This window comes from Solanum lycopersicum, chromosome 7 (genome assembly GCF_036512215.1).
Source record: "Solanum lycopersicum chromosome 7, SLM_r2.1".
Taxonomy (NCBI): Eukaryota; Viridiplantae; Streptophyta; class Magnoliopsida; order Solanales; family Solanaceae; genus Solanum; species Solanum lycopersicum.
In genome coordinates this window covers 70,424,390-70,450,203 of record NC_090806.1, presented here as the reverse complement: position 1 = coordinate 70,450,203, position 25,814 = coordinate 70,424,390, and the positions used below count along the sequence as shown (strand labels likewise).

General features: G+C 32.3%; 4 protein-coding genes and 1 non-coding gene across 11 annotated transcripts; 3 read left to right on the top strand and 2 right to left on the bottom strand.

Moving 5' to 3' along the window:
* Positions 1-130: 130 nt before the first annotated feature.
* LOC101253805 (phosphoglycerate kinase, chloroplastic) lies at positions 131-2,621 on the top strand. Its single transcript, XM_004243920.4, has 6 exons — positions 131-783; positions 915-992; positions 1,072-1,332; positions 1,401-1,718; positions 1,806-1,964; positions 2,131-2,621. The coding sequence occupies exons 1-6, from the start codon at positions 364-366 to the stop codon at positions 2,341-2,343; spliced, it is 1,449 nt and encodes a 482-aa protein (XP_004243968.1). The 5' UTR covers positions 131-363; the 3' UTR covers positions 2,344-2,621.
* Positions 2,622-3,798: 1,177 nt separating this feature from the next.
* LOC101254111 (phosphoglycerate kinase) lies at positions 3,799-6,678 on the top strand. Of its 2 annotated transcripts, none has more exon segments than NM_001329592.1 (7): positions 3,799-3,934; positions 4,012-4,214; positions 4,864-4,941; positions 5,032-5,292; positions 5,513-5,830; positions 6,000-6,158; positions 6,259-6,678. In NM_001329592.1, coding segments are annotated over 6 exon segments (1,206 nt in total). In that variant the 5' UTR covers positions 3,799-3,934; positions 4,012-4,019; the 3' UTR covers positions 6,454-6,678.
* A 332-nt stretch (positions 6,679-7,010) lies between these two features.
* Positions 7,011-7,083, bottom strand: TRNAR-CCG (transfer RNA arginine (anticodon CCG)). Its single transcript has one exon. It is a non-coding gene; the product is annotated as a tRNA-Arg (tRNA).
* A 736-nt stretch (positions 7,084-7,819) lies between these two features.
* On the bottom strand, positions 7,820-13,807 carry MST1 (mercaptopyruvate sulfurtransferase-like protein). 6 transcript variants are annotated; one of them, XM_010325882.4, is made up of 12 exons: positions 13,581-13,799; positions 13,299-13,475; positions 13,158-13,217; positions 12,969-13,031; positions 12,668-12,792; positions 12,426-12,588; positions 11,399-11,458; positions 10,464-10,522; positions 9,737-9,818; positions 8,783-8,846; positions 8,469-8,536; positions 7,820-8,368 (listed from the first exon to the last, which is right to left on the bottom strand). In XM_010325882.4, exons 1-12 carry the CDS (start codon positions 13,668-13,670, stop codon positions 8,267-8,269), a joined length of 1,113 nt encoding a protein of 370 aa, XP_010324184.1. In that variant the 5' UTR covers positions 13,671-13,799; the 3' UTR covers positions 7,820-8,266. The 6 variants fall into 6 exon arrangements, with proteins under 6 accessions (XP_010324184.1, XP_010324183.1, XP_069155878.1 ...); XM_010325881.4 differs by having other exon boundaries at positions 13,299-13,490; positions 13,581-13,797; NM_001247345.1 differs by having other exon boundaries at positions 8,267-8,368; positions 13,299-13,478; positions 13,581-13,670.
* An 8,555-nt stretch (positions 13,808-22,362) lies between these two features.
* On the top strand, positions 22,363-23,388 carry LOC101255012 (protein CURLY FLAG LEAF 1-like). Its single transcript, XM_004243924.5, has 2 exons — positions 22,363-22,815; positions 22,901-23,388. The coding sequence occupies exons 1-2, from the start codon at positions 22,642-22,644 to the stop codon at positions 23,297-23,299; spliced, it is 573 nt and encodes a 190-aa protein (XP_004243972.1). The 5' UTR covers positions 22,363-22,641; the 3' UTR covers positions 23,300-23,388.
* Positions 23,389-25,814: the final 2,426 nt, after the last annotated feature.

Below are 25,814 nucleotides of genomic sequence, written 5' to 3'. Positions count from 1 at the left end.
AATATAAGATAGAAAGTTCAAATTAAATAAAACTTTCTCATAATTTCATATCATATGGTCAAATTACCCTAGTTCATATGCAGTAAAATACTTTGTTTAAAAAAAGAAAAAAGAAAGGGAAATCGTTCATTTAAAGGAGTAAAATAGTAAGTTGAATTTTGTGGTGGAAAGAAAAGAATGAAGATATGTTTGGGGCAAAAAAAAGAAAAAGGAAATTAAACCTCAACCCCAAACTCAACGATAAGAAAAATCCCATTTCCAACCTCTTGTATTGCAATAATATAATATAATACATCCCTCTCACCACTCTCAGCGGCATTCGTTCATTCATTTCCACTAACACAAAAGAGAAAGAAAGAGATAATGGCATCAGCTACTGCTTCCCACACTTTGTGCGGCATTCCCACCACATCATCATCCTCTACCACCAACAAGTCTACCACCTATTCCTCTGCTCGCTTCCTCCTTAAAACTCCTCTCCGCCGCCTCGGTTTCGCCGGAACTGTCGCTGATCCTCTCTTCACCAACCACGTCGCGACCAAGCTCCGATCTGTCAAGGCCTCCTCCAACCCTGTTAGGGCCGTTGTCTCCATGGCCAAGAAGAGCGTTGGAGACCTTAGCTCTTCCGATTTGAAGGGCAAGAAAGTCTTCGTCAGGGCTGATTTGAATGTCCCACTTGATGATTCACAGAACATTACTGATGACACTAGGATTAGAGCTGCCATCCCTACCATCAAACACTTGATTGCCAATGGGGCTAAAGTTATTCTCTCCAGTCACTTGGTTAGTCAATTTTTTTTAATAAAATGTATGGATTATCTAGATTTTGGTTAAAGTATAGTTGATCCCAAAAGGGCAATATGTTAGTTAACACATTTTGTTACTTTTATTTATATTGCTTATTGAAATTTCAGGGAAGGCCAAAGGGAGTCACTCCTAAATACAGCTTAGCACCCCTTGTCCCCAGGCTATCTGAACTACTTGGAATCCAGGTACATCCTCTTGCAATTTTAATGCTTTTGATATACCAAGAAGATAATTAAGGCAAAAGTAATAGTTCCATGTAAACAGGTTGTAAAGGCTGATGATTGCATTGGTCCAGAAGTTGACAAGTTGGTTGATTCACTTCCAGAGGGCGGTGTTCTTCTTCTTGAGAATGTAAGATTCTACAAAGAGGAAGAGAAGAATGAACCTGAGTTTGCAAAGAAACTTGCATCATTGGCAGATCTTTATGTGAATGATGCCTTTGGTACAGCTCATAGAGCACATGCCTCTACAGAGGGAGTTACTAAATTTTTGAAGCCTTCTGTTGCTGGTTTCCTTTTACAAAAGGTCAGGCTTACCTATTGTTTTCTTTGACAAACTTAAAACGAATCTAACTGTTCATTTATCTGTTTCAGGAATTGGACTATTTAGTTGGTGCAGTTTCAACTCCAAAGAGGCCATTTGCTGCTATTGTGGGTGGTTCAAAGGTTTCATCCAAGATTGGAGTGATTGAATCACTTCTGGAGAAATGTGATATATTGCTTTTGGGTGGAGGAATGATCTTTACCTTCTACAAGGCTCAGGGTCTTTCAGTTGGTTCCTCCTTGGTTGAGGAAGACAAACTAGAGCTTGCAACATCACTCCTGGAAAAGGCCAAGGCAAAAGGAGTCAGTCTCTTGTTACCATCTGATGTTGTGATTGCAGATAAATTTGCTCCTGATGCAAACAGCAAGGTTTGCATTCTAAGCTTTTCTCTTGAGATTCTTTAGACTTGGATCAGAATTTGTTACTTATGGATTGTGTTGAAAATACAATTCCAGATTGTGCCGGCATCTGCTATCCCAGATGGTTGGATGGGGTTAGACATTGGACCAGACTCTATCAAGACTTTCAACGATGCTTTGGATACCACAAAAACAGTGATCTGGAATGGACCTATGGGGGTGTTTGAATTTGACAAGTTTGCTACTGGAACGGAGGTATCAATTGCCATTCTTCTCTTCATATTTGTTTTTTTAAAAAAAAAAATTGAATATAAAAAAAAAAAGGAGTAGTAAGCTGGTTTTTGATACGTGTGAATTTATTTTTCTGGTACATTTCGATAGAGTTGTTTCTGTAATAACAAGCATGCTATTGTGGTGATAGGCAATTGCAAAGAAGCTAGCAGACCTAAGTGGGAAAGGAGTGACCACTATCATTGGAGGTGGAGACTCTGTTGCAGCGGTTGAGAAAGTTGGAGTGGCTAGCGTGATGAGCCATATATCCACTGGTGGTGGTGCCAGTTTGGAGTTACTTGAAGGAAAGGTGCTCCCTGGTGTCATAGCTCTAGATGAGGCTGACGCCCCTGTTGCAGTGTAAAACAATTTGTACTAAATTCTTTTTTCGGTCAACTTAACTTAATCAGCCAGTTGGGGAACATTGAGTTGTTAATGTTGTAGATTTTCCAGGTGATATAAGGGCCTTTTTTCCCAAGCTATTTTATCTGTCTAAATAAAGGGCGTGTGTGTATGTATAGACAGCGACAACTTTGGTTCAACTTGTTTAGATGTAACAAGTGCACTTGACACCTCCTGCTCATGACATTTGTTGTGCACTTGGACATGAATTTTGATGAAAAGAAAAATTAAAAACAAGCATACACTGCAGTTTTAACTTGCCTATGATAACACTGTCTATGAATCAAATGGAGGACCAGTTCATAGTTGGTCTTCAACTAGCTAGTGGAGTATTTTTATTAGGCTTCACCCTACCAACCATCACGAATATATACATGTTGGATCTACACATTTCATGCCTGTTTCTTTACAAAAGAAAAAAGACAAGTTGAAACTCCCACCTCAATATATAATTTTAGAGAATTTTCGTCTTTAACCTACATGAACTTTTGCCCCTTGAGGCATAATTTTATACATTCAAACTTGAGTTTAGATTATAAACTTTTTAACGATATAATGTTCTAACTGCTACCTTATGAATTTCTTTTTCCTTATTCTTTATTTATTTTCAGCCAAATTTTTTCTTAGGATAAAGCATAAATATGTGTAATATGTATTTATAGCATAAATATGTGTTTGCATAACTGTGCTCCATAACAAATATAAATATGTATATTTTGCTATAAATATACAAAAGAAAATAGTTGTATATAATTTGTTTCCGTATACATATACAAAAGATCAATTGTATAATATGTGTTTATAAAGCGAGAACGAGAGAAAGACAAAAGAGAATTAGGCTGGAGAATGTGTTGTATTGTATAATTATAAGAGTATAGGACGAAAATAATGTATTTACATGTGTATATACAATTTTCTTTTGCTTTATACAAACGGAAAGACAATTTATACATTTTTGTTTGTATAAGAAGAGACTGGCGAGCGAAATTTGGGATAGGAAAACGCAAATATATGTGTATATACGACTTTCTCTCACTTTATAGAACTAGAGTGACGAGCGGCATTCACCTAGAGAAAGATGAAATAGCAACAATTTGCTATGAGGTACAATTTAATTAATTTGTGTTTATACTCACTCCGTTTAAAAAAATCCTTTTTAATTTGTTTTAAAAAAATCACTTCTTTCTTTTTTTTTGTAATAACTTTCCACCTGGCATGTTTAGTCACAAATTAAAGAACAATTTTGTACATCAAAAGTTTTATTTATTTTTAATCTCCGTATTAAATTAAACTAGACTATTTTACGAAATGAATAGAATAATATTTAATTTGGCATTATATACAATTTTTCAAAGATAAAAATTAAAGACACAAATAGAAATGGAAACTAGTGGCCCAAGCCCAAGCACATAATATTGCCCTAAACAATGTGCGCCACGGAAAGGAAAGCGAGTGCGAAGAACGCGCGAGGATATGCCCTATTTACACCAACATTCTAATCACTTGTAGACATCGCACCGATCATAGCATTGAATTCTCCGACGAAATTAACGGTGAGTTTCTGATCATCAGCTCTGATTAGCTCTGTTAAATGATTATTATCTTATACAGACAGATAGTGTTTTTTCAGATTGAAGAATGGCGGTGAAGAAGAGTGTCGGATCACTGAAAGAAGCAGATCTGAAAGGGAAGAGAGTATTCGTCCGAGTTGATCTCAACGTTCCATTGGATGATAACTTCAAAATCACTGATGACACCAGAATCCGGGCTGCTGTACCTACCATCAAGTACTTGATGCAAAATGGTGCCAGAGTCATCCTTGCCTCTCATCTTGTAAGCTTCACCCTCCTCTTTTCTAGATCTTAGCTATCATTTGGAGGTCCTTGCCCTCTTTCTTTCATTATTTAAATCAAGTCCAGGATAGATATTGCTTGACCGTTGGTTTAAATTCTTAAACATGCATTTGTTCTGCTCTTGTGCATTTTCATTGTGTTAAATGGTTCTTTCTACTGTGGTTTAATTGCTTCTTTCATTTTTGGGAGCCAACAACTATGTCTTAAGGAAGAGCATCATATATAAGGTTAGAGTAAGAGATTAGAACTCTGGATAAATCAGCATCTACAGATCAAGTTGTTGTGGTTTCATATACTGCTTTTGACAATGAAATGAGTAAACTAAAGAACTTTTCAAGTTGAGTTAGTAGGGGTTAAGCGGGATCTGTCTGAGTGGAACTATAAACATACATATAGAAGAGATATGCTGCACAGCACAATACCAAGCATAAATGGTGCTCTGGTTGTCTGTCTTCCTCGATGAGGAGATCTGATAGCTTCAAAAGATTGAGAAACTAGTTGTGTTACTCTGTTTTGTTAACTCTGGAATTTCACTTGTTGAAAATGCTATTAGGGTTTGTCACTCATTGTCTTTGCATGGCTGAGGAACCCCATATCTGTGTTTTCTCTGATTGTCAGTTTTTTCTCAGGGTCGCCCCAAAGGTGTCACTCCAAAGTACAGCTTAAAGCCACTTGTGCCTAGACTTTCAGAACTATTGGGAATCGAGGTCTGTATGTTGTTCTCTTATTATTCTCTGTTGACTCATTCTTTCTTCTAGTTCAGTTTAAGAATGTTATTATTTGCTGATTTTGCTCAGGTCAAGATGGCAAATGATTCAGTTGGCCCAGAAGTTGAGAACTTGGTGGCTGGACTACCGGAAGGAGGAGTTGTACTTCTGGAGAATGTGCGATTTTACAAAGAAGAGGAGAAGAATGACCCCGAGTTTGCCAAGAAGTTGGCATCTCTTGCAGATTTGTACGTCAATGATGCATTTGGGACTGCTCACAGAGCCCATGCTTCCACGGAAGGGGTTGCTAAGGTCTTGAAACCAGCCGTTGCTGGATTCCTTATGCAAAAGGTACTACTCTAAGATTTCAGGCTGTCAAATAGGAAAGCATTTTCAAAAAATAGAGGTGTTATGCATAGTTCTGGGAAGAATTATTAGTTCAAGGGTTGCTCAATTGTGTTGCATGTATGGATGGTTAATTGTGATTCAGCAGTTACGATACTCTTTCACCGTATTGTGGTTGCCTTTATATTTTTTGTAGTGTCTTACCCGGCATAATCAATACTTGTAGGAACTTGACTATTTAGTTGGAGCTGTGTCAAATCCACAGAAGCCATTTGCTGCTATTGTTGGTGGTTCAAAAGTATCAAGTAAGATTGGTGTTATAGAGTCACTCTTGGAGAAGGTTGACGTGTTGTTGCTCGGTGGAGGAATGATCTTTACTTTCTACAAGGCCCAAGGTTATGCTGTTGGATCATCACTAGTGGAGGAGGACAAACTTGACTTGGCAACATCTCTCATGGAGAAGGCAAAGACAAAAGGGGTATCTCTATTGCTTCCCACGGATGTAGTGATTGCGGACAAGTTTGCTGCTGATGCGAACAGCAAGGTACAACCCTCATCTGTATAAATGTTTTACTAGGTCATTTCCATCTTGAAAAGTAAGAACTAACTGTTATATATGTTTTAACTTTTTTTCCTGATTTGGAAGATGAATTCTTTTTGTGCAGTATCTGTTTTAGGGTCTTGGCTGACTTGGTTTTCTTTGGCACTTTCAGATTGTTCCGGCCTCTGAAATTCCTGATGGCTGGATGGGATTAGATATTGGGCCTGATGCCATCAAGTCCTTTGGCAGTGCCTTGGATACCACCAAGACTATCATTTGGAATGGACCGATGGGTGTGTTTGAATTTGACAAGTTTGCTGCTGGAACGGAGGTATAAAATGGAGAGCTGGTAGATTTAGGAGTTGTTATTCTACTAGGAATATTTCTGGTGATGGTTTGAGATGTCTCACTTTTGCATCTTTTGTTGCCAGGCTATTGCAAAGAAACTGGCAGAGCTTAGTGGAAAGGGAGTGACCACCATAATAGGTGGTGGTGATTCTGTAGCTGCTGTGGAGAAGGTAGGACTTGCAGAGAAGATGAGCCACATATCAACTGGTGGGGGTGCTAGCTTGGAGCTTCTGGAGGGGAAACAACTTCCTGGGGTGCTTGCCCTGGATGACGCCTAAGCAATATATGCTCTTTTTTTTTTTTTTGCACATTCTGTTAGCTTTCATCTCTGGATTTTAATCTGGAGCGAGTTTGTAAAAGGTGGTGGATCATACTGTAATAAGCGCTTTCTGGGTATTCTCTCTTGTGATAAGAGAATCTTCCATGGTTGAGATACACTTTGAAATAACTAATGATTACTTTTTCTGTATTCGAGCTTATATATGGCCGGAGCTTTTCTCTTACACTATTATGCTTTATGTATTCGAGTTTTGTCTATTTGGTTGGTACTAGGAAGGAGGCTTATTCAGATTTACAAGAAACAATATTGCCATTTTCTTTCTAAATAGAAATAGAAAGCCCTGGTTTAGATATAGATGATGGAAGGTAAATTTGCCGTGACCAATTGGAAGGCATCTATGCTTCTTTTGTTGGTGTTTTGCGTCTCTTACAAAAAATAAAAGCTGGCTGAAGGATATTGTCAGATGATTTCTTCTTCAATATGAGTGTTTGTTATAGTTGTCCGTCTACTAACTAACTATATAATATAATAAGCCAAAAAAAAAAGAGAGAGAGCCGATCACGATGGGACTCGAACCCACAATCTCCCGCTCCGGAGGCGAGCGCCTTATCCATTAGGCCACGCGATCACTTGTTTCACCTTTTAAACAAACAAAAAACTAGTTTCATTACACAATATATACATACAGCATAATAAAATTTATACAATATATAACTAGAGAGGAGGTTTCTTGACTAGGTGATCTCTCCAAAGACGATAAAACAACATTAAGGTGGAACGGCCTCGGCATCTCAAGTTATTTAGTGGGCTTGAAATAGTAGGTAATTGGTCTCCATTAATGTGAAGCTTTGAAATAAGGTCTTCTATTGCTTCCTTATTCACGTCTTCTTCTTCATCATCACTACATGTCGACTTCAAATCATCCTCATTCCCCACTTTTGTTTTCGATGCATTGCCCTCGTCAATTTCTTCTTCCACAATACTGTTGGCCTTTAAATCATCATTACTGTCCTTCAATATGCGGTTTTCAGCCATTATAAGTTTACTATTATTACTATTGCAAATGCATTCAAATACAAACAAATATATATATATTAATGTCAAAGAGACGTTTAACGAAACGGTAGCACTTGGTTTTTGAACGAAAGCGCGCATCTGTTTGCTACGTTGTGACCACTCGCAATTGTGACGATTCATTTTCTTAATTGTATAGAAAATTCTGATACATTCATCAAATTATTTCTAAATCCAAAAATCATTATATTCATTTGCGCAACAGATACAGGTCACAAACTGCGCTCATAAATGTTGGATACCAAAAATATGAAAAAGAAACAAAATTCAGTGTGGCCTGGAAAAAAAAATACTTAATCCCTTCACTCTTCATTCTGTTATTGTGGTGGTGCTAGTATGCACATGCTTGTTGCTTATGAAAGATCAGAAAAATTCGACTCCTCGTCAAATTCAACAACTTGACCAATAATAGTTGGGAAACAATACCTCTAAACTGGCCAATATACCACTATCTCTTTCTCTCAAAATCAGGTCTCAAGTCCCTAACATAACAATGTTGCAAATAAGTCCTGACAGGATAACAATCCATTGCCAACTCGTCTCCAGACCCTCAAATTTGGCTTCCCGCCCTATAAGACTCTGGACATATTTATGTGTCATAACTAACTTTGAATATCATATTGTTTCATTATTCCATGATACAACACCTGCTGTCATTTTCACCACCAAGAAATTATACAGACAAAGTAGACCTTGTAAAGTCATATGTAGAAGCACTTGTTCAAAGCATGTAGAATCTATGCTTCAGATGTAGAGACCGGTACATCTGGATGCCCTCCCCATTCTGTCCACGAACCATCATAGACTGGAACATCAGTCTTTCCAAGTCGATGGAGGCCCTACAAAGATGAACAAAGTTTCAAAATCCTCTCTGCGCCATACATTGTCGTCATACAAGGATGGATCATAGGAAAGAGAGAAACAGAGAGTTTCACTAACCAAGGCAAGTATGCAAGCTGTTACTCCAGTGCCACAGGAAGTTACTATAGGTTTGTCCAAAGAGATACCTATAGAAGAGTAGGTAATCATACAGGCAATGCCGAAAGTCAGATAATATATTGTATGGTTAAAGATGCCTAAATTATGAGGTTGAATGATATAAAATTAACTCTTCATTTCAAAGGGGACGCCTTTTCAAATTTACTACTACGTTTAAACTTGGGACTGTACTAAATCCAATTATGTACATATGCAAATGCTTTACCATTTATCTCCCTGTGCAAGTCCATCAAGCAAGGGGAAGCTGTTCTTACCTTCCTGATCAAATTTTTTCTTGAGCTCTTCATTCGATAATAGTGTCTGAGAACCATCAAGCATCTGTAAGAAATCCCCAAAGTGAACCAGATATGAATATATGATTACAGAGCTTGATCTAGGAATTAGTCAGAGCAGGGATCAATATTTTTTAAAAAAATTAACGTCAGAATAATTACCCTTGGTTATATTAGTGGCTTCAACAAATAGTAGAGCTCTACTCATACAGAGTTTAGTCCAGGAATTAAAGAGTAGAGATCAACATTCAGAAACAAAGAACAATCTCTATATTTTTGTTGGTAAAAAGAAACAAGAACATGTAAGGAAGCACACACTTAGGCATTAGGTGCAATGTGCAATAGGTGCCCCTCAGGAGGATGAAGATAGGCATGGCTTATTTTTCAAGCATTCTTGTACTCAAACATGAGCAGAAAGTAGGATTCAGTTACCCCAATGTGCTCACAATAACCTTGGAAGATATGGAGAGAACGTCTACCAAACCCGTTGAGGACGTTTGGTACAATGGTGGGATATCCCATGGGATTAGCTATCACCTATATGGGAAAGCTAATCCCACCATTCTAATGTAAAAGTTACATCAGGATTAACAAATAATGCAAACCAAACGTGGGATAAAGTTAATCCCAAATTCTATACCGGGAGTATTATCCTTATTTAGGGTCTTACACACGGTCGTTGTGGTATTATTGTTAAGGGTGACAGCTTTTAATCACTATCAAGATGAGACAAATCCAAAATCACGCGCTGGATAATCTGGAGTACCAATGATTAAGTCAACTACCTAAATTAGATCAAAAGGTTCAAATGCCTCAACAAATAATCTAACCAGTTAAATCAAAATCCTTTCCATTCCTCTACTGCAGACAGTGGCTTTTAGTAGAGAGAAATTTTGAAAAATCACATCTCTTTGACTAAAAATAATAAACCTTTACCTGGGAAAAAGGAATGCACTTGCTCCCAGGTACATGACCACTTCTTATTCCTTTACGAGGCTCTGGTGCAACACCATCAAACCTGAAAAGGGGCAAGCAAAAATCAGAACTTCACAATGAATTCAATTGTGTAGAATGAATTTTAGAAGATCCTATTCATACATTAAAACAGTATAAATAACCAAACTCACAGTACTTCACTAGAACAATGGATTTTGAATCCATTTTGTATAATACTAACAACAGATACATTATCTTATTTCTAAAAAACCAACAAACATAATGGTTCATTTCATTATAGAGCACAAGTGTACATGTACAGATCTATATCAGCTATGTCCGTACCCCAACTTATATTGGCTATGTGGTAAATCAGCATCTTGACCATGAACATGCTAGTGTGATGCTACACGCCTCTTCCTAACCTCTTACAAGACGCTACCAAAAAGATATTACTCATGCGACATACCTCTATTTACTCGACATTATTTGACAAGGTGCAGAACCAATATTACTTGCATATTGAACAAATTGTTGAGAGAAATGATCAGTTTGAAGTCTTAAATAATGTTGTAAACTAGGCTACACTTCTTAAAGTTTGTGGAACAAGAATTAATAGTATTACTCAAATGACCCATGTGTCATCTCATCAAAACAATATTTGGAAAAAAAATAGTTTAGCTAGTAGTGAATCATTAAGAATTAATTCTCCCACAAACAAAAGTACCTAGCTTTGGATCGAGCATCTATATGTTGATATGTTGTCTCTTCAATGTTCTTCCAAACCTGAAAGTAAAAACGTTACAACTCCGCATCCAAAATTAGAAGCATTGACAAAAAAAAATCACATATTCAAATGCTGACTAGGGAATGTATATTGACAACAAAAAATTGCATTCGTTTACTGTGGAAAGTGAATCAGAAATTTCAATCTACTTAAAAAATCTAGCAGACAGCAGAAAAATTGTCAGTTGGACTACCACCCACTTATAAAACCATTAGACCTAAGTGTTGTACAAAGATCCACTAAAGAAACTCCAAAAACCATGGCCCAGATTTACTTCCAAACGTCATGGAGTTTTACATCTCATTCAAGGGAAGTAGACAAAGGCTGATCTAGGATTTGAAGTTTATAGGTTCTGACTTCTGAGCTAATTTTTGTTTTGTTTTCTGGGTTCTAAATAAATTATTTGTACATATCAAATGAATCTTTTAAAATAAATATAAGGTTTGAGCCAATGTTATCAGGTTCTGCCATAGCCACCACTATGGCTCCATCCTTGGAAGTAGATTTGTTTTTTGTTGGCTGAACCTAGTTGTACAAAAGATCCAAGGATTAATGAGCACACTTGCAATTCGAAACACACTACATTACAATTTGTAAGTTTTGTGCATGCTCCATCTGTTCCTAGACCTACCATCAGTTTTAAATTGCACCGCGATAGGAACTAATGTTTTGTTTTTTTTACAAAGGTAACAGTTTTGTGTATTCACTTCACAGCACTCAATCACATTAGTTCCTATGATGTCATAGGAACTAATGTGGTTGAGTGCTGTGAAGTGAATTCAACTTCAATATTGATTTCCATGCCATTAGCTCCAGTTCAAAAGGCATATGGTTACAAAGCTTCTGACAAAAGCTGCAGGAGAAAGCACACCAACCTGATTAAGGGTCCAGACGAGATGTGGTTGAAATTTGGTCAGAAAGGTAATAGGTGCAACCTGCAAACAAGTTCTTATGGTAATATTAAGTAATACATATTTGTAGCAGAATTAATCTAGATAGAAGGTTTGTGGTGATATTAAATTAATAAAATGAGGCTCTTAATTTCCGCCGTCGAAAAAGTACTTGAAAAGACATGTAGTGTGTCATGCCTAAGTATAGGACACCTCAATCCCTCCCTCGCTCACACACCCCACCTCTCCTGGAAACAATAAAGCATTTGTGTCGGGGGAAACTCTCAATAATCAAATTGTTACTCTACAGAAAAGAATAAAGTATAAAAGAAAGAGGACACTGTCAAATTGATTACTTGTTTTAGTGTTTCACCTCATAACAAAATCTTAAGTTCCTTGAAACTCCTTGTGGCACTGTGCACCACAATCATGAAAGAAAAAGAATTTATTGAACTTCTACCACATAACCAGCAGAGAATCAGTGGCTGCCTTTAATCCTGTGTTGAGACTTTTGTCTCAACGTATCTACATTTGGTAACATATCCTTCATAAAGTTTCCGGCGATCAAACTTAACAAGTGGATAAATGCATCAGCATTTTCAACTTTATTTGTTCGTATGTACAGGCAGCAACTTCTCTTTTATTTTTCAAAATAAAACCATGACCTGTCCTATTGGATTTCTCCTTATCAAGATAGAACCATATTTAAGAAAACAGTTCTCTCATTAAAGTTCTTACAGAGACCTTTTTTTGAAACCCGAGAAATCCCTGAGGGTTGTGGACTATACTTTGAATTCAGTGACGTGTGACTCAAATGACGCTCCGTGCTCGTACCAATGGACCAAAAGCCCCGGGGGCATTTTTGCACAGAGATCTTGCCACCACTAAATTCAAGTCCTATTGCTTTAACACTGCCATGCTAACAAGGTTGTCGAAAGATACTTTGTTGTAGCAATTTTCTGTTTTTAAGATACACACAAGTGAAGCTCACAAGAAATAAGCATTTACTTACAGCCTGTCGTTGATATACTTTCTCTATTGCTTCACTGGCAGCGCTAGCTTTCAAAATTGCGTCACCAGATGCACTGGATTCGACATCATATCCAGAAGCACGCCATCTTGGCAAGCCACCATCTAGAACCCAAACTCTGTCATGTCCAAAAACTCTAAACATCCTGATTATCCATTTTGTTATTTGTTAGTCATTTCGTACAAAATGAGCATATCTGTCTTTTGCAGTAACAGTTAACTCACCACCATACACGAGCTGCACTAAAGATTCCCTTCCCATCATAGACAACAACCCCATCTTTGTTCTCAATTCCAAGAGCAGATACAGCAGCAGCAAATGCTTCTTCAGATGGCAGCATATGAGGCAACTGATATCATAAACAGAGAAATAAAGCCTTTTATATGGCAAAAAGATGTTGTGATCAATCTCAAAAGCATCTTATGGTATAGATACTGTAGAACCAGATGAGTACCAGAGAAAGTAGATGTTACATTATTAAGCAAATTATTCTTAAAAGAAGAAATAAGTTTGAACAAGTCTTACATTTGTAGTACGATCAGATATACCATCTACATCAAAGAAGAGTGCTCCAGGAATATGTGCAACCTGTTACAATAGAAGGATAGAGAGTTGAGCAAATGATGAACTATTTCAATCTATGAACAAAAGCAATGCAGGCATTTGAATGAGTTTTTCCATCAAGTGAGAATAAAGTAGTTCCATTTATACAACCTGATACTCTTGAAGAGGATTTCTCTGCTCGTTTGGCATGTACCAAGATGCATCCAGTACCTTAATGAAAACGAAAACGAAAATGAAAAATTCTTAGCATACAATTGAACAGCCTGGAAGAAGGAAGGTTCAATCAGACACCTTTATATGAGGCTGTTTGAGGTTTGCGTGGAGCCAGTCAACAGAAACAACAGGTTCATTAGAGGAAACAGATTGTGTTGAGAATGTTGCGAGCCTTGATGAATTCATGCGACATGTAACAGAAGCCACCAGCTTGTAGGAGAAATAGGTTGGTGCAGATTGGTAGTAGAATGTTTTCTTCTGATTGAATGACTATAAGAAATTAGTAACAATCTAGAGGCAAAGTATTGAGTAAAGTTGTGCGCAATCCATACATATAAAAAATCAAAATTGACAACTTACAGAAGAAAACAATTGGGGCTGCTTTGTGGAGGGTAAGAAAGTGGAAGACTTGAGAAGAGACAGAGACCTTGATAATATCCCCGACGCCATTTTCTTCCTATCAACTCACTACGCCGGCCTGCCGTCCTATAAACTTCCACAAAATCACATAAATAGGTCCTTAACTATGCGAATATATCAAAATGGTCCCTTAACCATATGGTATTTTAATTATTCAATAATTTGTCAACTTTGATCCATTAACTATATATATATATATATATATATATATATATATATATATACACATTTTAATCTTTTAATTATAGTAATATTTAAGTATTCAAAAATTTATCAGATTTTATTTTTTAATATGAAATAGCTTAAGTTCATATTGACGAAATTCATGTCTCGATAAATTAAATCTTTTAGTAATTCTTTTTTTTTTCTCTCTCTCCACTTCATTTTCTTCAAATTAACTTTACCTTAACATTAACTATTCAAAATAAAATTTAAAAGCAAAGAAAATATAAATCATAATTTTATTCAATACAGGATAAAGTGAATCATATTTATTACTACTAATAACTTGAATATGATAAATTTTACTATAAAAAGAAAAAAAAGTATTCCCCATTTGATTCAAAGTTTGTACTTCAACGACTTCATTGAGAGGATTTTGTTTGATTTTCCGAAATTGAAATTTATAAAATGGTATATTCGTAATTTTTTTAAATAGATCAATTGGATTATTCTATTCATTTTATTTTAGGTAAAGAATTTGAGTAAGTTCAATAAAATCCACACTAATTAAAATATTCAAGTGTGACTTCAAGTCATTAAATAATTATATGCTTAATTTTATCTTCCATTGAATAAAATTGAGATTTATATATTGTTTTCTCATTAATTTTATTTTGAATCATAAACGTTATTATTCTTTTTATATCACTAGTTTAAAGAGAGAAAAATGGAATAGGGAAACAACTTTAAAAATGAATTAACAATTTAATTTCATAAATATTTTTGTTAATATAAACTTAAGTTATTTATATCAAAAAAATGAACAAAGACCAAACTTGACAAGTTTTTAAATACTTAAAGGACTAAAATCGGTAACTTTATAATTAAGAGACTAAAGTTGATAAGTGTATAGTTAAGGAACCAAAGCTAAGAAGTTTTTGAGTTGTTAAAGGATTATATATATTAACTGTATAGTTAAGGGACCATTTTAGACTTACTCGAAACTATTTTTGTCATATTTCTCTATAAACTTCCCCCATCTTTTTCCCCTTTCACTTTGGTCACATATTTTTACCTTATATATAAACATATGCTCCTGTTTTGTTTTATTTTATTTTTCATAACAACGGAGTAGTAACTCTTCTTTTTAAAAATAAAAAATAAAAAAAATCTCAATTTTAGTTACTGACATAATTTTAGTTCTAAAAAAGCTACACAATTTCAATTAAATATCATAGGAAGTCAATGTGAGAAAGTAATAAATAATAGAAATAACTTTTTATTACAATCATAAATAAATAAATTATATTCTCCTTATTCAATCTTATGCTTAATTGAGTCAATTAAATGACCCGCGGCCCCTCAATTATCATCATTTCCCTATATACATATATGAGTATATCTTTAGATTGAATATTAAACACAGGTTGGTTACTTTTTTGATATGATGAAAATAATGTCAACCCCAGCTTATAAGATGAAATGAATTAGAGATTCAACAGTATTCCCACAGACATGTGGAAAAAGTAGACTATTTTAGCTTAGGCTTGTATGTATGCAACTCTCTAATGACATATCTTTGTGCCCAAGCCCAAGGTCCATAGTGAAGTAATTGTAGGCTTAATTCATCAATTAAGTGTCACACGATGATCATTTCATTAATTCACGTGTTGTTGGGAAATTTTATTTTCATTACTAACAATATACTTAATATATGCCTTCATTTTATCTATTGCTTGTTTGATCATCAAACAAAAATATTACAATTTTTTGAGTTAGCTATAATTTGCTATGTATATGGAAATGAACGATATCATGTATACGTATACATTTTGGATTTAGCAAGTTTTTATTACTCGAAGAAGAAGAAAAATGTGCTAGTCACTCTTATAGACTAAATAACGTAACTTGGATTTGTGTTAGATATGCATATCGATGTTGGGTTTGCTTTTTTTCTTAATTTTTATATATTGTTTTCTTTATGTTAAGAAACTAAGGAAAAAAACGACATTCCTCAAAGATAGACTTATCCACTGAATTTGTCAAATAAAAAATTAACTTGTACTTGTAGGTATCAATTTCATTCTAACTAATCAAGTGTATAATTATTAATTACTCTATTACTTTTCTTGACAACCAACACGCTAGTTATACTTTAAAAATAGAAAGAAAAAAATTATTTTTCAATCGCGCTAATTATATCAATTTGGTTCTAACTAATCAAATAATCGTGTATTGATTGATGTGTATTAATCTCTATCTAGTAGCTAATAGAAGATACTAGTAATATTAAAGTTAAATATTCCTTCCGTCCGAAATTATTTGTCATTTTGTGCTTATCGTAAGTTAATTTGATTAATTTTCAAAAATAAATAGATCACATTAATTCGATATTTTAAACAAAAAAAATTAAAACAATATGAAAAGTACTATAAATTACAATTTTTTACATTAATATGATGAAAAAATTCATGTTAAAATGTTAATCAAAATTTTTATAGTTTGATTCTAAAAATAGAAATCATGACAAATAATGCCGGATAAAATTTTTTATAATTTAACTTTAAAAATAAAAATCATGACAAATAATACCGAACGGAGAGAGTAATTATTTTGCGTCTCAACGGAAACAAAATAAAAATATATAGTATTTTTCAGTAAGAGGTTGGGGTTTAATTAATACGAGGCATTAGTGTCTGTGTAGCTTAGATACCTAATTATTCATTTTGGAAGTATGTGAACCACTTTTGGCATTCATTTTCAAAAAGTTGCTGAGATGCTGATGAGGAGGGTCTAACATGATTTCAATCAACTCAATATTACTATCCAATCCAATCCGTGATTAATATTTAGACTTGAAATTATCTCATCAACTTGGCAACAGGTAGAGGAGGAAGAGCTAGACTTTTTTTGCTTCTTCTTTCTCATGAATTAATTGCCATATGAAGTTGATGAAGAATCTGCTTCATTGAGTCCTACTTGTTTCCAAAAGTTTGGTGCAATTTGATGTCCTCTTCTTGAGGGGTGAAATAATTAAGTGATACGAGGGATGTCAAAGTTTGGTCTAATTTGAGGCGTGAATTCAGATTAGTTAAATTTCAAAGCAACAAAATTTAATTATGACAAATTTTATATCAAAAGATTTAACGTGTCATGATTAAATATTGATAAAGGTAAAAAGAATTATAATAATTAATTATGTCAATGAGAAATATCTCTCTCTATCTCTATCTATCTATCTATCTATCTATCTATATATATATAAAAATAAGACGGACATTATTAGTTTGGTGTATATATTTAACGCAAACAATTTTAGGGACACACTGAAAAAAATGGAAAACGACGTGGTTAAGCAAATTTATACTACTTAATTACTTATCAGAGTTATAGTTTGCTATGATTACCACTCACGACTAACATTATACATTAATTACATGAGTTGACTTTGACTTTGTATAATTAGCCACAGTTGTATATGTATAATTCGCCAGAATATACAAATACATATGTATAATATACAATTATCTAATCGATATACATATACAATTCACCTCTCTCCCACTCTCTACTCTCTCTCGCTCGCCTCTCTCCTCCCTCTCCCTATCCCCCTCGAATCTCTTCTCTCTCTGCCAATCTCACTTTCCATATATACAAAAGTATATGTATAATATACAATTATCTAACCGATAATACATATACAATTCGTCTCTCTCTCTCTCACTTTGTGCCCTCTCTCATTCGCCTCTCTCACAATCTTCCAATCTCGTTCGTGATATATACAAATACATATGTATAATAAATAATTGTCTAACCGACACACATATATAATTCACCTCTATCCCACTTTTAGCCCTCTCTCTCGCTTCTCGCCTTAACATGTAACTACAAATTGTAATTTTCAAACTATAGTTATAGGGAGTAATTTTTGAGTAATTATATGTGAAAGTTCCTAAAAGAACCTCAAGAAAAATTAGTTGGGCCTTAACCTCCTCAGAGATCGAAAATAAAAAATAAGAAGACTCCAGAACCCGCTATGTACCTTTAAATACTCATTGGAAACATTAACTGATGTAGTAGCTTGCGATCGCATTACACAAGTCTGATGTGGCGAGATATTTAAAAACATTGACATGAATGGTTAACCTCTCATATGAAATATCACATGTGGCACTAAATTGATATTACACCTTTGCCAACATTATTACATAAATTTGATTGATTTGGACCTACACAATGAACAAAGGAAAATGAAAAGGTCGCAACAATATACTGTTCATTTTGATAAAAGAAGTCCATGCATATTAAATGATCTATGATTCCTTAAATACTTAACATTTTTAGTCGAAGAATTAAATATATATATATATTACTGTTAAAACACTTGCTGATTTGAATTGTTAGTGAAATTTCTCAAAATATATAAGTAAAGGGTGCTGAGAGTATGCCCTAATGATTGAACAATTCTTATGGACACAAAAACAATTGTTGATTGAACTCATAAATAAATATAATAAGATTGAAAATGGGAGTTTGTTTAAAGTGAGTGGTAGTGGCCAGTGGGAGTAACATATAAATGCTATATATGATCCATTAAATGCAAATCTTAAAAGATAGGATAAGAGGAATATTCAATCAATTGATCCGTAGAAGAAGTTTTTGTAGCTCTCACCATTTAATTTCTTGATTTATTAATTGACACAACACAACGAAGGTGAACCTATGCAACTCACTATTCAACCTCCAATATATACATAAAACGAGTGATCATTTTCGAAGTTATAATATTTGTATTCAAGGGTCATGTGGACTAATTATTAATGAAAAAGTCCAACCAAATATTATCAGATTTTATATTGTTACCGATAAATATAGTGGAGAAAAAAGAACATATAGACACATCGACCAACTAAAGTTCATATATGTATGTGTTTGTCTATCTTATTATATATATTGGGTGATCTCTGCTAATTAACAAGTCCATTTAGTACTTTGTCTCGTTTTAAATTGTTTGCATTTGTAGTACCATTCATGCTTTTGTTATGTGTAATTTTCGATATATATCAGTAACCCTAAGATCCCATCAATAAAAACTAGTCCTATAATTATAAATCTGTTTTTGATTTTACTCAACGATGTACTATAACCAGGAACGTCCACATAATGAATAGTACAACATGAAATATTTTGTAGGAAAAATAAATAAAAATGACAATGTATTGCAAGTGTGAAATTAGTTGGAATTCAAATACTCTACAATTCTAGTAGGGCTTAAGCTAACAGTAGCCATGGTGCAGCATCCGTGCATATACAAAGAGAGTCACATGTTTTCTTTTTTTCATTATAATATCGAGGGAGCCATTTCAAGGGAAACAATATATTGTGATACTTTACATGTTAAAAGTAGATTTTAAAAATTATTTGGGTGCTTACTTATTATTTTTTGTAACTTTTATTCTATTTACTAAATATTATTTATAGAAATGATATAATAAACTTGAACTATGTATAAAAAAATTATACATGCAATATCAATATATTCATGGTGTTTTAAAATATATTATGGTTGTTTGATGAGAAATTAACATAGTGTATTTAAGTGTATTGAAATGTGTCATAAATTGTACTACCCCTTCATCTTATTTTATATGTCATCACATTTTATAAATAGTTATTTTATAATACTTGTTATTTCATAAAATTAATGCATAAATTATTACATTGTTCCTTTTTATCCTTGTGAGTTATTAGTCTTGAAAATATTTATTTGACCAACTTAGTAAAGATAAGTAAATGATTCATGTTCATTGGTTAAATTAATTAATTAAAATAATTTAATTCATATTAATTGATTGAAAACTTGAGTTCAAAAAAATTAAATAAAGGTAGAAGAGTAAAGTTACATTATTTTTTAATGCATGTGCAAAGTAAAAAGGTGATATATAAAATGGGACTGATAACTATCAGTAAACCTCCTCATTCCTTTTTATATGTCATTCCTTTGTATAAATAGTTGGACTATAATACTTTGTCATTTTATAAAAATTATGCATATTTTGCCTATTATACTCTTGATAAAGTTGTTAATTAATCTTAAAAATATATTAATCATTTATGATGAAGTTGACTTAAGAAAACATTAAATAAAGGTACAAGGATAAAATTACATCATTTCTTAATGTAAATACAAAGTAAAATGGTGACAAAAAGGGGCAGAGAAAATATTGTTCGGTGCCTCACCCTTATCTCCTTCGCCGTAGACTGAAAATGACGAGAATCTTATCGAAAAAGAAGAAGCATAAGCATCACTTCTTAATCTAATCCTATCAATTGTTTTCCGTAATATATATATATATATATATATATATATATATATATATATATATATATATATATATATATATAGTTAAGTGAGAAAAGCATACTACTTTAGATGATAGATTTTTTTTAATATAATATATTCATATTTCGTATAAAATTTATGAATTTTATATCAAACTTGTAAAATAACAGGATGGATTAATAATACTAATCAAGTTATCATCAGATATTTAAAATTTATATATTATATAGAGATTCACCCAAGATATTGGTGAGTAATGGGTACATAATTGGCAAAAAGAAAAGTCAGAAGTAGAGAGTAATATTAATGGCACACGCAAAACAAAGTCAAAGAGTATTGAAGCGATTTACAATTTGCAATTTGCAACCCATGATCATCCTCATATGTGTTTAACAGCTTAATTTATTTATTTCACACAAATAGAAAAGATTTGCCATATATTTGAGACATGAGGTAGGGGCTTGCAATTCTGTTTTTATTGAAATTTTCCTCGTCTCATTGATGTTGAATCATTAGTTTTGTGTATTCTTAATTTAGTATGAATTTTATTATGTTTTGTACTTCAACCATTTTAATCGTCAAACTTGTGTAGTCACTTAAAATTTATTAAATATAAATTTATAAAGTTATTCATATTATATTAAATTAATAAATATATTATAGATTTTCAACTCAAATTGAGCGTCTTGTAGAATTTCACAAAATTTTAATACTTATAACATGTATATCTACATTATTAACAACCGATGTGATTATAATTTATATGTGCTGAATTAACTTATACTTCCTTTATTCTAAAACTAAAATTTAAAAATTACTCCTTTTTTTATTCTCATTATTAAATATTAAATAAAATACTCATATCAATTATCACAATTATTACTCGTGAAGAGTAAAATTTTAAAAAATACTCATATTGAGCAGTCCTCTTTCAACTTTAAAGTATATATGGACGTGAAGTAGTGTAATTAATGTACCGTTTATTAAGATTTTAATGAATCCCCCCCCAAAAAAAAAATTATTTGTAACTCCCTAGATAAAAATGTACGGACAATATATATTTTTTTAAAGACATAGCTTCCACGTCAAAGTCTTTTTTCTTCTATTTCATTTGAAAAGAAAATGGGTCAGAAAATTTTATTAATGGTAAAATAAATATGATATTATATCTTTTAAAATATTTTTATATTTTTTATTTTGATATTTTTTAATTATAAATAAAAAAATAAGTTTATTTTCAACTATAAAAAAGATAATATTTTTTTAAAATATTAAAATTTTAATTAAATTCTAACATTTTAAATTATTTAGCATTATTCGTAAAATTATCTCGTTAAGGAGTAATTTATTCCTAAAAATAAAAAAAATTCAGTATTAATTTTATGGAGCTCATACACACATACCAAGACATTGGTTTGGTGGTAAATGCAAATATATAATCAAATTAGTGCATTTACAAGATTTTGGACCTGAAAAAAGAAGAAAACCCAAAAAGAAGTTTACTGTTTCTTTCATGTGTCGTTATTATTTAAAAAAAAATTGTGTAGGTAGGTAGTGTCCTTAAAAATACGAGTTTCTTAATAGTTTTTGTCAATTAATAAAATTGTTGCATAAATGAAGCTATTTTTTCTATGAAAGTTATTAAATGATATTTGGATTAACTTAAAAATTATTTTTTGATTTTTGAAATGTTTGACAAATATAAAGATAACTTAATAAAATAAATTAAAAGTGTTTAACAAAGTTAAAAATAAATTAAAAAGTAAAAATAGGTCTCTCCTATTTATTACTTTTATACTTAAAAGTCATTTATATTTAATTTTTTATTTTTTGTGTTATTATTATTTTTAAATCAATCCAAATAGATTCTTAGATCTGAAAGTAAACATTTGATCAACATAAATAAATTAAGTAATGGATTAAAATAAACTAATTTATTGAAAAAATAATTGATTTTAAGAGAATAATACTCACTCAATTTCAAATGAATTGAATTATTGAGATATCATACACCCCTAAGAAAAGAAGACTACTGTCAGACAGACTTTTATTTTTACCTTTATTAAATTATTGTCAAATTTAATAACTAATTTTGATATTTAAAGGATAAAATTGAAAAGACATCAGTTTTGAAAATTATAAAAAAAAATTGTTGATTTTAAAAATGAAAAAAGATGTGAATAAAAATGTTAAGTTATGATAAAATAAATTTATAATGATGAGAAATGAATGGAGAAAGGGTAGGGTGTTAAGGAAGAAATAAAAGCAGAGGTGGTGGGAAGAGTCGGAGTCCCATTTTAGCATTTATTGCCTCCATTACTGACGGTGACGGCCTTTTCCCTCCCTCCAAATCCCATTAATTACACATAATGCCAATCAACAATCTTTTTATTATAATAAATAATATATATATATATATATACATACCAATCCCTACTTACTTTTTCAAAAAAAAAAAGAAAAAAGTATCAATCCCTTTATCTAAGGAAGGAATCAATGGCGGCTGAAGTTAGTTTTGTGGTTCGGATTATGAAGGGTAGCAGCGATTCGTCTTCATCACCGGCTCTAATTACAAAGGACTTGCTCGGAGGTTGCCGGTCCCTTGATTCAAAGGAATTGGACCTTGATTTGCAGGTTCCTTGTGGATGGGAAAAACGCCTCGATCTCAAGGTACTAGTCGAAACCCTCTTGCATAGGTATTAGTAATTGCGATTTTCCATTTACATTTGTGTTTGTTGATTTTGCAAAAACGCAGTCAGGAAAAGTATATCTACAGAGGTCTTTGCAACAGAAAACCATTGGAAAGCTTCAAGACCTTAATTTCCCTCCTACATCAAAGCTCTTTGATGAACCTAACTTAGACCTAAAACTGCTTCCTTCATCGCCAAGTTATCAGAGTGTATGCACCTTGGAAAAAGTGAAATCTGCTCTGGAGAAGGAAACAACGCGGAAGCGTTCAATATCATCATCAAATTCCTCATCCTCAGGGAAGGAGGATACAGAGGAGCACACATCCAATTCTTTCGCTGCTGGATGTCCCAGTTGCCTGCTTTATGTGCTAATAGCAAAGGACCATCCTAAATGCCCTCGTTGCCATACCATCGTTCCACTACCTCTACCTATCAAAAAGCCTAGGATTGATCTCAACATTTAGATTTCTTCTTCTTTTTGTAAAGATGTAATATTATAAATACATGTTCCTCAAGGATAAATGCATGCCTCGTTACGGTCTTGAATAACAAACTTTCTCATTGCACAACAGTCAAGTACAAACAGATTTGCCTTCCATCACTCGCTTAACAACTCTGGATTAATTATTACAGTGTAAGTTTTCTTCTTCTATTGCTTAAACGCAAGAAAACAGAGTGCTGGGTTCGAGGGAATTGAATTTTGAATTTATAGTAAAAGTTTGTGTTAGAATCTTTCAGTTTATATTACAGGTATCGAACAAAACGATCCTGAGTGGAGTAATAAGCAGATCATCGTTGGACTTATCAAATTGGTTATTGTGAATTGTGGGTTATAACAACTCTCTCATTTATCTATTAAGCATTAAAAATGCAAACAAAGAAAGGTCCATTTTTTATTTGAAACTATCTTTGCAATACGTATACTTTTTGTTGTTGTGGCTTTCTGATGGTTATTGACAAATTTATTGCAATGGAATTCTAACAATAGCATGGCCTAAATTGAAAGAGTTTTTATTGCTAACTTAAATAACTAGTCCTATTGAAACAGAGTATAAATGATGATGGAGATTTTATGGTCAATTGTTTGTTTAATCAATGATATACACCTTTCATACTTTAAATACAAATACCTAATTTCTTCAATTAAATTCCTTTGAATTTTATCTCCTAGTAACGTTCTTAAATGTTGAAATCAATAGGAAAATAAATAAATAATGCTAATGCTATTGAAATGGATAAATTTTTTTTTTTAATAATACGTACGACTACATGGTTAAATAAATAAAAAATTGATTGATATTTGTGGAAAAATAGATGGAGGGTAAAAAAAGTTAAAAGCATAATTATGAGTGGATGAAACTTAAAGTCAGAATACATAAATGGAGTTGCAATTGATGTGGGATAATAAAAGCATTCTACTTCAAAAAAACATTAAATGGAGGTATCCAACTGCATTTAGAGCGGATGACTTAATTGCTTCTTTAGTTGAACTAATTAATTGCCACATTTACTATTCTTTTTCAATTTTGCACCTAACTATCATTTAATACATTATATCAAAATCTTACGTCTTTTAAAACCTCACACCTACTCCCTACCTTCTAATTTCTCATCATCTCAAGTCTTTTCTTTTCTTTTTCTTCATATTTTTCACATTCTATTTTTTCTTCTACTTTCTGCAAATTGCTGCATTTAATTGATTTATTTGCCAAATGAAATTTGGTCTGTCTTCAGCTAATCAGTCAAAACTGTATTAAGTAGGCCGTGAATTTCTGCATTTATTATAATGGAGTAAATCCTAATGAATCTCTTTTGACTTTTTAGAGTTTTAACATAAAAATATTTCTTCACTTTTTAGAGTTATCTTCATGAAGTATCTCATGATCATGACATCACCTAAATTTTATTTTTTATTTTTTTTTAAAAAAAGAAGATTTTGTTCACCTAAAATGACTTGTTAAAATGGGAAAACTCCATAATTGCAAATTATATAATAAGATAACAATGTATTGTTTTTCTTGATAAGCGTATATTACTTTTCAAATTCAATTAATATGCAGGAAAAGTACGAGAAATTACATAATATATCCATTTTTAAAATTTAACATTTAAATGTTATCCTTATTATAATTTTTTGAAAAAATACTTTCAAAATAATATTAAACGACATATTTATTATAATTTTATATGATAATATAATATTTTTCTCTTTCACTTTTAAAATAAGAGTTTTTTATCGTTACCTGAAATAGAAATTTGTCTTAAAAGGCAAAAATTTAATTCACTTCGTATATATGTGTGGTGGCATTTTATTAGGTGTGAAATTGTCGAAAATAGAAGTGATTATTCATAGAGTAGTTAAGATGGGAGTTTCGTGTCCAATTTTACTTTACTTTAAATCTTTTTTTTCTTGAAGACTAACGTCAGTCAAAGTGATAGCATTTATGACCGGAATTAAATGCCACATTTTCTTTTCCTTCGTTTCATCAAAGTCTAACTTATTGTTTCATCATAAATTTTGAGGTAGTAAAGTTTAAATCTTCTCTCTGAATTAGTATGAGATATAATATATGGGCTTTCTAGTTCAACTAAAACGTATATCTAAATACAAATTTAAAAACATAACTTTCATTTTGAAAAAAAAACATATCGGATGTTTATATTAATTAATTCAATTTTCATTATTATGTGATTTAATGAAGTAAAACACGTGTTAATTAATTAAAGTTTAAACACATGAAATGCATGTATTTAATTGGACACCCGTTGCAGATAAGTTTTACCCTTCAACTTCATTTCACATGACCAATACATAAATAACACTATTCTTTTCTATTTTATCCTTGAGAATTAGAGTATTAGGTTTGAAAATACGTATTTGATCAATATAGAAAAACCCAGTAGATACTTTATATTTATTGATCAATCAAAATAAATTAATTTGTGTTTATTGATTAAAAATTTGACTTTAAAAGAACA